The 13,282-nt window shown below is 38.1% G+C and overlaps 1 protein-coding gene across 1 annotated transcript in view; it reads left to right on the forward strand.

Moving 5' to 3' along the window:
• AQR (aquarius intron-binding spliceosomal factor) overlaps positions 1 to 13,282 on the forward strand; it is a 103,326-nt gene that overhangs the window by 23,463 nt on the left and 66,581 nt on the right. The window contains exons 12-15 of the mRNA XM_019551765.1: positions 7,490 to 7,603; positions 8,600 to 8,703; positions 10,165 to 10,267; positions 11,946 to 12,066. Of these exons, the coding sequence (XP_019407310.1) occupies positions 7,490 to 7,603; positions 8,600 to 8,703; positions 10,165 to 10,267; positions 11,946 to 12,066 (442 nt within the window). The remainder of the gene's footprint in view (positions 1 to 7,489; positions 7,604 to 8,599; positions 8,704 to 10,164; positions 10,268 to 11,945; positions 12,067 to 13,282) is intronic.

A 13,282-nucleotide genomic window follows, 5' to 3' on the forward strand; every position in this document is an offset into this window, starting at 1 on the left:
TCAGCTCTGTCCATGGGTTTCTCTGGTAAATCAAGAAATCCATGTTTGACTCTGGTAAAAGGCAAAATCTGTGGTTTACTGTTTTTTCCATGGGAAACAGAAAACCTGAATCCCTGATAATCAGGTGTTTCATCTCCATATACTACTGTTAACAAGGATGTTATCTCTGGAGACGACAAACTCTCCTTATGCCTGAAGAAGAGTGTTTGTGCCCGAAAGCTGCAAAGAACAATTCTTCCAACTATTTAGTTGCTCTAATAAAAGATACCACATCTACCTTTGTCTGCCTGTGATCTCTGGAGACACAAATCCACAGTTTGAGAACTGGAACTAAGTATCACAGAGATGCTTAATGGGATTTTATAGAATCTAGATTGAGCACTGAGTCCCATTGGGTAGAGTGGGTTTCATTAATCTTTTACTAATGCACAGGGGAGCCTCTGGGAAGCCCATAAGATTGGGTCCCTAATATAGTCCATGGCCTGTTGTAACCTATTTATAAAACTTTTCTGAAAAGGTTACATGAATATATTGTCTCAAATAGTATATAATTAGAAGTCATAATCCCTGTTCCATGATGAGGCTGGCAAGGTTCTTTGAGTAGATATGATATCTTTTATTAGACCAACTGAATATTCCATGTTGCCTTTGAGGTTTAACATATCTTGAATTAAAACTTCTTTATATGCTTATTTTTTTCAAAAGCATCTTAAAAAAATCAAAACATACGATTAAATAAAAAAATCTGATTGAAATAAATCAGTGTTCTTTATTTTTAAAAAATGTTGATTTTTATTCATCCTGCTAACAAGCAAGATTAATAGAAGTAGCATTAAATGAAGTTGTAAGTGAAAGGGAAAGGTCAAGCCTAAGTTAGTTAGATCAGCTCTTGGCCACCTAGATGAGCATTAGGTCAATTGGCTTCATCTTGACTGTAGGGTCACTTAGGTGCATCCTTTTTACCATATTTGTGTTGTAATTTTTTATTTAGGAACTTCATATGGTTCATGTTTTGTTGACGGGATAACATTGGGTACTGCTTTAAGACAAGGTTACTCCTGAAGTAAACTCATGTTTAGGCTGAGGTTCCCTTCAGCTGATGTAAAAAGCTCCTTGCTTCTTTAGAACTTAGTCTCAAACTTGGGTAAGGCTGTCCCTAACACTGGCCACCCATTAGTGGCTTTTGATATTTTAGAACTTAGAAATTTGGGTTTTAAGATTCTTGTATTTAGGCTAAGTATTTTATTGGACTGTATAGATGCATGTATACAGATAGATTCCTGTTTTAAATTATTTGTGTTGTCAGTATTCAGTTTTTTAAAACTTTTAAAGTGTTTCTTGCATTTGTTCCTTTTGGGGGACTTTGTTCATTGGAGCAGGCTTTTTGAACTTCCTTCAATACCTGGGCCACCACTGGGCTAGGGGAGGGGTGGGGCAAGGAGGTACAGGCAATGTATCAACACATTCTGTAACTCCTCATTACTAGTCTGGTAATTGGTGAGTCATTTATATACAGTAAGCATACAAATGTTGCCTTTGCTACCATGTTAGTCACTTTGGCAATAAAGAAAAATGATTTTTTTGCCATGTGTTTGAAAAAAAAGGATATATTATTGCTAACATAAATCACAAAGCTTTGGGAAACTTTCACAGAAATGTTGACCATAAAAAATATGTCAGCACTGGTCCCTGCACAAATTAGTCAGAATATCAGTTCCAGCACTGGTGTCTGTGTGGTAGAGTTTCTGCCTACCATGTGGGAGATCAGAGTTCAAGTCTCGTCTGGGTTGAGTAGGAGTGATTGAAATGACAGGGGGATAAATTCTTATGGATAGGTGTCTGACCCCAGCACTCCCCTGCCTAGACAGGGGGTTGGACTTGATGATCTGTTGAGGTCCCTTCCGACCCTAGCTAGCATCTATGAATCTATGAAACTGAACTTAAGAACTGAGTTAAGATCCTGTTATGCTGGTAGTAGATGCAATATTCTTTGGTTTGAATTTTTGTAATACTAATTTTGTCTCATTTTAGGGCATACCAAGAAAGAAGATTCCTTTCACAGCTCATCCAGAAATTTCTCTCTGTGCTAAAATCAATACCTGTCTCAGGTATGTAAGTGTGTGATCCCTTTATAGCATCTAAAATTGCCCACCCTTAAATTAAGGTACTTAAAATTACTAGTGACTTCTGAAAATCCTATTCATGGGTGTTTCACCCAAAATCTACTCTTGTTGTGGGCAAATGCTTCAGATCACTGGAATATTCAGCCTGTAATCTACTGTGTTAATCTAATACACAACAGTAGCTAACAAGCCTGTCAGCTCCAGGTGTTTAGTTCTTGTTGAAATATTGGAAATATGTTCACAGTTTTTAAAACCTGCGGCAAAAATATGTAATATCGAAGAATACAGGAGTTTCTGACTTCCTTTTTTTTCTTGTGCTTAGGTCCTGTTTCCATGGACCAAGTTCATTACTGTGAAAGATTCATTGAACTCACAATAGACTTAGAGGTAAGAAACCCATAGAACAAAATGTTTGACCTCAAGCGGTTATTATTTTAGGAATGAGCAAATACTCAATGTTTACTTTCAACTCTTTGCTTCCAGACTGTTTCAGACAGATATGGGTTAAACTTCTGTGTCTAGTGAACATGATTTTCTTATGTTATGTTACCAAAACTAGCCCAGGGTAACTTAGCAAGTGTTGCCATATCCACTGAATAGTCCTGCAGAACTTGATCTTACCTACATTATAAGTCCTGGTTTGCGCTGATGCAGTTTACCTCCATTTAGAAACTGGATTGTCTGAACCTGTGCAAGTAGTTGCTTGCCTGTTTGTAATTAGGAGTTTGTGCAAGTGAGACTTGCAGGTGACCATCAGTAGCTGTAATATAACTAAATTCCCAGTGTGCAGAAGAGACGGAACTTCAGCTGACCAGTTTAAAGCTGACTGTATTAGAACTGAGGCAGTAATTTTGTCAAACAAAACGTTCAAAGCTCTGAATCCATAACAAAAGCTGTCCATTAAGCCATTTCAAACAGTTCACTGGCAGCTTTAAAATGCATAGGTAGCTCTTAAAGCCAACTGATTTGTAGTTGTCCATCATTTCTTAAATTAAGTGTAGTTAGTGAGAACTTGTGGACTTGATAATGCTGTCCAAGAGACTCAAAAATTAGTCTGAAGATTTCATATTTAATTAAAAGTTTCAACTTTCTGATTATACACACAGTGAATAAGCCTTTGGGATAGGTAATGGCTTCATGTATTAAATAGTGTGATTGAATTCATTAAATGATAGTGGATGTAGTGCTGAAGGAAACTGCTTCTCTTGCCAAAACTTCGTGAGAACAAAAGATAGACAGATCTTATGGTGAAATGTTTGCATTGTCTAACGAAATAGAGGTTTTATAATTGACAAATTTCAGTTGATTTTAACTACTGAATATTATTTCATTTATATTATTTTAAATCATTTCAATGTTAGTAAACACACTGATGTTTACAGGAACAAAAAATATGGGTACTTCAGTTCATACTGAGTGATAAAGGGCATACAGCTGTTAAGTGTTTCTTTAATAAACTTTGCTAGGATCTTGGTAACTAGAAACACCTACCTAATTATGAAAACCAAACTTTTGCAAATACAGGGTGAAATTCAAAGGAGGAGAATATGCTAAAATGGTAGCATGCTGAATATTAAACCAAAGGCTTATAAACAGTAAATTTTATGTTTGTCTTGTCTGTGCTTTGGGCAGTACAGGAGAGTTAGTGTCTGGATTGGAAGTGGCACATTAGAGTCATCAGGACAATCTGCGGCATAAGGAACATAAATAATATCACCTGCTAGTTACTCAGCATTTTATCTTTGCCTTTGTTTTCAAAATAAACAGGTAGGGAGCCAAAGTTTTCTAAAACACTGTATGATAAAACTGCTAATACAGAGTTATGTGTTCTAGGCCTTGTTGCCCACCCGGCGCTGGTTTAATACAGTATTAGATGACTCCCATCTTGTTGTTCACTGTTACCTGTCCAATCTTGCTAAAAGGGAAAAAGAGGGCCATCTCTTCTGCCAGGTAATCTTTAATGTTTATATTAATGAAGAGTTTCTCAAGTGAATGAAAATGTTTTTGTCTTTGTATTATGCAATTGTACCCTTTGAAAAGAGAGAAACTCTCTCTTCTGGTGTGTGTTCATTTTCAGTTGCATTGAACTGTCTAAAGTAGCACAGTCCATTTCTTAGTTGGTTACATTCAGATAAACTTGGGTCTTGCCATCCAGAGGTGCTGCATGGGATTTTGATTCTTTTTTAAGGAATGGTACCTTTTGGGACCAAAATCCTGCTACTTTATAATGCTGTTTTTTAGTTTATCAGCCCTCTGTATTTGTGCAGACATAAGCTACTGACAGGTGTTCATTTCTTCTGGTAAGAATTTATTCCAGGATATTTTTCAGAGCTGGAGTGTTGTATATGCATTCCAGTCTCCTGGCTGGAGAGCTACACAGGGAAATTTTCTGGCCAGGGGTTGTTAGATCTGCTCAGTGGACCAGCTGTGCCTTTAGGGGAAGCCCATTAATTGACAGCCTGCCTTCTCCTGCCTGGGAAGGGAGCAAGCTGTAAAGAAGGAGCCCCTAGGTTTTAAATTACCTTTTGTTTAACCCAGGTAGGCTGGGCATAGGGTGATTTAAAGTCAGAGGCACAGGGAAGTAGGGCTTGGGATAGCTTTACCAACCCTGGGTCCTAGCCCTTTGGCTTCTAAATTGCCCCAGCTGGCAGCACACACAGAATTTAAGCCCTCAGGGAAGTGGGCAGGGTAGCATTTACAGTCTGAGGACAGAGTTAGCTTTCTCAGATCCTGTGGCTTTGTATTCCCCACCTCCAAGTGGTGGCAACACCTTCCCTGTCATGGTTCCAGGTCCTGTGGGATTTGCAATACTTCCCTTAGCCCAGCTGGATGATGGGAATGGCATTTAAAATCCAGGGGCTGGGAACTGGGGAATTGCTGGGGCACATTCTTCCAGGTCTGGAACCCAGGCACATCTGCCTCCTGAGTGAATGTCACTGAATCATGCATCACTAGGTTTTGTGTGTCGTGTTTCAGGTTTTAGACTCTTCTCCTGTTGCAGGAGAATGGCTCCCTGCACTTGTCCCACCAGTCACTGGTAGAATTGGGCAAGCTCCCCACAAGGCTCCCTGGTACCATCCAGCTGGATGGCTGTCAGGCAGCCAGTGATCTCCCTCCTTTCCTCTCCCTTGGAGGGAGAGGAGGAACTGTTGGATGCTTTCTGAATTGGAAAGAAGTGTTGGAAGAGATGGAACTTCCATTGAGGAAGAACCGTTTTTCTTTCACATAAAGCCCTTGAATTGGATGTACACTCCTTGTGCTAGGAGATAGGCTTTTCTCCCATACAGATGTAGCACCTATATGTGGCCATAGTGTTCCACATATTCCAAGAAGTTGTTGCATATTTTCATTTAATTTTTATTAGAGGGGTTCTTGAAATCCTACTTCAGTAATATAAAATTTGAATAGTGGCACTGTTAAAACTGCCCTCACCAGCTTATAACCAGCAGGTAAATTCATTGTCATTTCATTGCATTTCTTATGCAACTATTTATAGAGAGTACAGCTTAGTTATATAAGTGAAGTTACTTTAAGATATATTTTTGCAGTTTCATCACACTGCAACTAAGCTAAGTTTCCTATAGGTTTGTTTATGGTGCTCAAATATGGTGTATGGAAGTCTTATACTGACACCCTGCCCAGTCAGCATGTACTATTTCTCAAATCCCTGACACCCTGCCCAGTCAGCATGTACTATTTCTCAAATCCCAAGTACTGTAACTAGCTGCCTTAGTTTGCCTGTGTGTACTAATAAGCTCTGGTGAGAGGAAAAGCTTACTGGTGTGCACTCAGTATCATCCTAATGTTACTACATTTTCTGGTTCATGAAATACTATGCATGGAGCAGGTGTGGTTTGCTAGTACAGCATTGCCTTTATTATAATTGAACAGCACAGATGTCATCTGTGCAGCTGGTCTCTGCTTTAGCTTCTATATGAACATCTTTGATAACCATTGCTTTTTAATTGTTATTAATTCAGTCTCTCTTGAAGGAGATGGCTACCTTAAGGCGTGTGATTTTATCCTGCTTGTTAACGTTTGAATGTTTTTGAGATGTATTTTTCCAGGGTGGGCTTGGTTTAAATCAAGTCAATTTAAATCACTGGTCAGGAAGCCTTGACTTAATCCTTGGTTTCTACAAAAAGTGCATTATCTCTGGAGACAAGTCCACGGTTTGAGAACTGAAACTAAGCATCACAGAGATGCTTAGAAGGATCTTCTAGACCGGGGTGGGCAATTATTTTGGGCAGGGGGCCGCTTACTGAGTTTTGACAAGCCATTGAGGACCACATGACAGGCAGTCCAGGGCAGATAAATATTAATTTACTAAATTTTTTTAGGGGCCCCGCGGGCTGGATAGAATGCCTCGGCCGGACACATCCAGCCTCTGGGCCGCATTTGGCCACCCCTGTTTTAGACTGAGCACTGAGTTCCATTGGGTAGAATGGTTTTCTTTCATCTTTACTAATCTATATATGAGCCTTGGGGAAGCCTATAAGATTAGGTCCCTAATATAGTCCATGGTCTGTTTGATTTTTAAAGTATCTTAACAAAAGAATCAGAACATGATTACATTTAAATCTGATTTTAAATTTAAAAATCAATTTTTTGTTTGGGTTTTTTAAATCATTGATTTTTATCTACCCTGAATTGTCCTTTTTAAAGTGATACTCAGCATCCTCAGCATAAGTGTGTGCTGTTAAAAGTGCTATCTTTCAGGTGGGATGTAAAACCAAGGTCCTCATTACCCGTGTTCATTTAAAGATGCCTTGATACATTTTTCATACAATTATAAATACAAATACTTTGAATGGTGTTAATTAGACCATGAAATTATTTCCCTTTAGGTGTTCACAGCAAGTCAGAACTGCAACCTCTAAGGTTCTTTGATTTTTTACTGATCAAATAGTACTTGAATAATTAATTCTTTATACAAGTATATCCTTTGTCTAAGTATTCATCTGAATAGCATTCAGTTTAATATGCCTGTGGACAGAAGGATAACATCTCCATATGGAGATCTATAATTAAATTGTACAACTCTGCATATGTTTGAACAGGTAGATGTTCTGGGTTATACTGTGATTGTCTTAAAATGTAGTAAAGCTGTCAGATTAAATAATTTTCAAGTTATTTTTGACATTGCTAATCAGTCCATTCAAGTGTTTTGTTGTTTTGCTTTAATGTCCACCTATATCTTGCTAAAAATGCATCTTCCAAGGTGTTTACATTTGTGAAGCTGGATTTAATCCCTTTTATTAAGGGTCTTTTATTGCAGTTGTATACCCCATTGTCATACAATCTAAGTTGCACTTATACACCCCATTGTCATACACATCTCTAAACTTCATGTACTTTTATTTCAGCTTTTGGATATGCTTAAATTCTATACTGGCTTTGAAATCAATGACCAGACTGGAAATGCTTTGACTGCAAATGAAATGACTACAATTCACTATGACAGAATTACTTCTCTACAGGTAGGTAAAAGCCTGAGTTTCAGTTTTATTTTTTAAACCTGAATTTGCAACCAAGGTTGTGATTCTGGTGTTCTTAGAAAGAAACTTCTTGGTTTTTTTTCCTGTTGTATTCAAGGAATAGTGTTTAAACTAATATTTAGTTTATATACCTTTACTCAAAGATCCTGAAAGCTTTCATGGAACACATTTCAAATTTTATGTGCGCAGATAGCCAGTCAGTATGTACAGATTAGTAGGTCTGTTTTTTGCTGTAAAACAGTACTCTTTCGAGTTTGGATCTTGTCAACTCATTAACTAACAAGGATCAGTCACGACTATTTGGACTGAAAAGCTAGGGGCACTAGACAGTGATTATTCAGTAGGTGGCACTTTCCTCAGCATAAGTGTGTGCTGTTAAAAGTGCTGTCTTTCAGGTGGGATGTAAAACCAAGGTCCTCATTACCTGTGTTCATTTAAAGATGCCTTGATACGTTTCTCATACGATTATAAATACAAATACTTTGAATGGTGTTAATTAGACCATGAAATTGTTTCCCTTTAGGTGTTCACAGCAAGTTAGAACTGCAACCTCTAAGGTTCTTTGATTTTTTTCATATCCATTTTTACTTCAAAAATCAAGAAACCTTGGTAGATGAAATCCCTAAGTTTTTTATGGTCTTGTCATATCTTGCTTAGATTTAAATTGCTATCCTTTGTGAGGGTGTTTTCCAGCAGTATTGTCTAGTATTGAAATGCGTTTGGAAAAGTTGGAAAAGATGCACCTTAGTGAAGGAGGAAGTTAAAAAAATGAACATTTGCTTTGTGAACAGTTGGCTTTTTTTATTCCTCCTCTGGTAGTGCTTTCATATATGCAGGAAGATGCAGTTCAAGAATATTCACATTTTGCTTCATTCTGTTTTTTTACTGCTTGTCAATGTATTTTGCACTGTTATATTTGGACTTAATATATAGACAATGTTGGTTGAATATCTCATTGAATTTTGTGGGCATTTTTAGAGAGCGGCTTTTGCACATTTCCCAGAACTCTATGATTTTGCTCTCTCAAACGTGGCAGCGGTTGACACACGTGATTCGTTGTTGACGTTCTTTGGACCACTGAGGTAAAGCAACAAATTTAACTTTTCTTTTTCAAGTTTTGTCCGTCCTATCTTTTGGTTTTCCAGCCTCTGTCCTTCCCCGCCCCGTCCCAGCTGGTCAGTGCCTACCCCAGCCCCAGTCCCTCTCTCACTGCAGGGACCTCGATCTACTCCCCTGCCTGCCCCCACGCCCCTTCCCTTCCACCAAAACAGACTAACCAGCTGGACACTACCCTACAAGCTGCCAGGCTATGTATTGGAAATCTGATCGCTTTCGGCTGATTTGCCTCCTTAAAAATTGACTATCAGTATCAGCCCCAAGAATCTCTATCAGTGCACCTCTGCTTGCCTCCAATTGGCTGGATGACTTTAGGCAAATAGTTTGTATTGCTTTTACTTGGCTGGGGAGTCTGAGGCCTTGTATACACTTACTTGGGTTATACTGAAAGAAGTTGTGACTGCAGATGGTGGCTGCCTCTGCAGAGTCTCTAAAAAGCTAACATATCCATGTGTTTCTGACTGCGCTGCAGTCCCACTGTAGCAGCTGCTTTAACTGATCACAAAAGGCCCTTTGGGAAGATACCAGTTGCTGAATTGGCTGCTACAGCCAGCAGAAGGAGCAGGAGTGTTTACATGCACTTTCTCAGGGGCAGTGGCAGTAACTCCTTCAGTGTGGAAGAGATGGTATAAGCAGAAAATGGGAGTGTGGGGGGAGTTTGGTTATAGAGGACATGTACTCAAAAGTCTTTCATCAAAATGTTGTAGTGTAAATCAAGGATTCTTAGACCTAGTTTATCTGTCATTTATCTGGAGGTCTTTAATCTCTTGACTACATTGGAGCTGTGTGCAGTATAAATACTTATTGTCTGTAATTGTTTGAGGAAAAGTATCTGCATGTGTGTTTGCAGCATAAGGCCCCAGAGCAAAACTAGGCGTACCTCAAGACATTTCTTGGGGGATGAATGGTTAATAATTAGCCTGAACATGAAGAATGATCTTGGTCCTAAGTTGTTGTTATATGGAGCATTAAGATCAGCGATGGAATTATTGATACCATGACAACATTTCTTGATTGGGAGGTGAGGGAAGGGAGGGGAGATGTAAAAAAACAAGCCATGTACTTGTTCCAAAAGTTAAGGTGCCTAACCACTGCTATTGAATCAGTGAAATAATGATGACAATTAAAACCTTAACTAGAAAATTTGACTGTGTTTTTCTGCTCTTGTATCCAAAGTCTTTCTGAATGGTGTTCCCCGGCTGTCATTTTTTTAATCACTTTTATAATTGTGTAAATGCTACATTGATCTTTCGTGGAAATTACCAGACTTCTTGATTAAAAAGAATTTATAAGCCATGCTAAGGCTTTTTTTCTTGGTATGTGTTTTTTATAGTTAGGTAACACAGGCCATTTAGGATGTTTTAACAGCTTTTGTAAAAGTAAAAAATTACATAGCAACAACTTTTGTCTGTTTTTATTCTATGCAGTTCAAACACGCTCCACCAGGTGGCATCATACCTCTGCTTGTTACCAACTTTACAGGAAGGGGAAGATACAAGCTATGAAAAAGAGTTGCTGCTAGAATTGCTGGTAAACCACACCAGTGCTACTTGAATTTCTTATTTGTTTTGATTTTTTTTTCCCTCAACTGGAGTAAGATCACAAATACTGGCCAGGTCTACACAAGATGCTGACTGCAGTCGTTGCTGTGCAGTCATTTGGTTCCTGTTTATATAAACAGGTACTAAATGATTGAACTGTAACAGGAGTTACTGCGCAGTTAGTCGCACTAAGGAACAGCTTTTTGTGATGCTGACTGCACAGTAGCCCAAGACTACTGCACAGTAGCATCACATCACGCTTTTTGCCATGTGATGTTGCTGCGCGGTCAGCATCTCATGTAGACATGGTCACTGAAACTATAATACTGTAGGCTATGTAGGAGCTTTTAACTGAGAAAATTACTTACAAATGACAGTAATATAGTGATTTGGAAAATTGGAAATTATTCTATAATTTTAAATCAAGTTAACTACTCGTCTTTCTTTAAATGGGAAAATACAAAGTAGTCTCATTTCTTAGCCACAATTATGTTGGAGGCTGTCAGGAGAGTGCTGGGAGCAGGTGTTTGAGAGCTGATAAACATGTGTACATGCTTTCCTATCAGGCTACCTAGACTTGCATAAAAATATAGATGGGCTTTAATTTTGAAAGCTGCCTAGATCAGTGATTTTCAGCCTTTTTCATTTGTAGACCCCTAAAAAATTTTGAATGGCAGGCCAGACTCCTTTGAATTGTAAGTGTGGAGATTCACATACTTTTGATTGGTGTTGGGGTGTGGAGATTCACATGCTTTTGATTGGTGTTGGGGTCCACAGACCACAGGTTGAAAACCAATGCCCTAGATGGATTTAGACACCAGGTGACAACTGAACATTCAGATACCTTAGGTGGTTTTTAAAAAAGCTCAACTTAAGTACACCAATGAGAGACTTTTACAACGTTAGTAGATAGAAGGGGGGACCAAGGAATTGTGAAATGTTCAGTTAAGATATGTGGCATGTTAATGTATCCACTGCTCTGGTTGCTTTTCAGAGTTTCATTTTTATGTATCTGACTTTATTTTAAATTTTCAAGGTATTTTTTCCGTATTTGTATACAAGCAGCACTAAGTCTAATTGTGAATGCTCCTGCTGCCATTAAAAGATCTTAGTAGGTGGATTTTTTTTCCAAATGCGGGTTTTTATAAATATTGTTGAGTGTAAAATATCAAACATAACTGTTGTAAACAAAGATTGACATTGGGGAAAAAGATAGTAGAAAGTCCTTTACCTTCGTTTTAACTTTAAGCTCCGGAGAATTTTAGCTAAATGCTTCCAACATCATGTTTCTTTTGATTAATTAGCTGGGATAGGACATCTGTAGGTTGGTTTAAACGTCTACCATTGTCTTTTGTGGAGTAAAAATATATTTCTTAACACCCCATTACCCCTACCCTGGGTAATTCTTAAACCAAGACACCCAAATTGCAGCGAGACATTCTCATGTTCTATGCTCAAGCCATATGTGAGCTGATACTACTGGACTACATGTTAACTAATCTGTGATAATATCTTTGGTTTGATTTGTGTTCAATTGGAGTTGAAGTGTTTCAGAATGTTGATAATATATCACTGGGCCCCTGCCATATTCTTTATGGACCTGGTCTGTTAACTTCAGTGAGTGTTTAAGAGTCATTTGCTATAAATAGGGCTTTTCTCTTTCTTAGGTGTCCCGTCATGAGCGTCGAATATCGCAGATTCAGCAGCTCAACCAGATGCCTCTGTATCCCACAGAGAAGATTATTTGGGATGAAAATATTGTCCCAACTGAGTACTATTCTGGAGAAGGTATGCTTGCTGCAAGACATTTAGCTCTTTCTTAAAGCTGTATAGTTCAGTGAACTTATGTGTCATTTTATTGGTCATTAAATATAGCTTGGTACCTTTAAAGTACTGCTCTATGGGTTCTGTTTGGGTATTTATTTTCATTTATATTTCAGTATTTGCTTTTTGCCTATTTTAGTATCATTTAACTTTTCTAGAAGAAAAGGTTTTATTTTTATTGACCATAAATTTCAGATGAAATTGGCATGTTCATTAGGAAGTAGCAAGAAAACATTTTTTTTAAAAGAGAGTTTTGTTTTGACCATGGCTTTCTGACTTGCCATGCTGCTACTGTTTAGGTATCCCTAAACTCTAGTATGTATCCTCAGAACTAACAATAATTATAAAATTGCATTAGCTCAGAAAAGATTATCAAAAACATTTGAAAAATGTGTTAAATAGTTCAGTTTCCATGTGCTATTAATGGAGATATTAAATATTTAAACATATTTCCATAACTTTCAGTCATTTATTCTTAGCCAGTATACCATGGTACCCTCAGGTGCCACTTAATAGTAGGCATGCAGACATCTACATGTGATTCATGAGATAAATCCAGATTTCCAGTAGGAATACATAATGTCAAAAATATCCTGGACTGTTGTGGTCTTTCTGACTTTGCGACAGAAGAATTTCTGTTACTTTTTCTGTAATCAAGAAATGAATTGAAGTTAAGAGTTGGCAATATCTGAGGTGTACCTTAAGACAAGGTTGAGAACCACTGCTGTAAGTATAATATGACTGTCTTAATTTATTGTAGAATATCTCTATTAGGTGCTTTCATATTGGGCATTTATCTCTATCATAACAAAAAAACTAAGTGAAAGCATGCGTGTGAGAGTCTTCCTGCACTGAGTTCATGTGGCTGGACCTAGCACACCCTGCGACAGCCCAGAGTCATCACTGTAGTCTCGGGCGTGGAGCATGTCTGATATTTGGAGAGTCTTAGTTGCCTCTGCTGAATCTACATGAAATTTGGGTACTTTTTTACAAATTTGGCATATTTTTATGAGGAGTGCAACAGCATATCCTTAACAGAATGGCACCTCTTACCAAATTTCATAGGTAGTAGGGTTGGAAGGGACCTGAGCAGATCGTCAAGTACGACCTTCTGCCATAGCAGGAAAGAGTACTGGGGTCAAACGACCCCAGCAAGGTGATTGTCTAGCCTCCTCTTAAA

The sequence above is a fragment of the Crocodylus porosus genome, unplaced genomic scaffold, assembly GCF_001723895.1.
Source record: "Crocodylus porosus isolate Cpor-Errol unplaced genomic scaffold, CroPor_comp1, whole genome shotgun sequence".
NCBI lineage: Eukaryota > Metazoa > Chordata > Crocodylia > Crocodylidae > Crocodylus > Crocodylus porosus.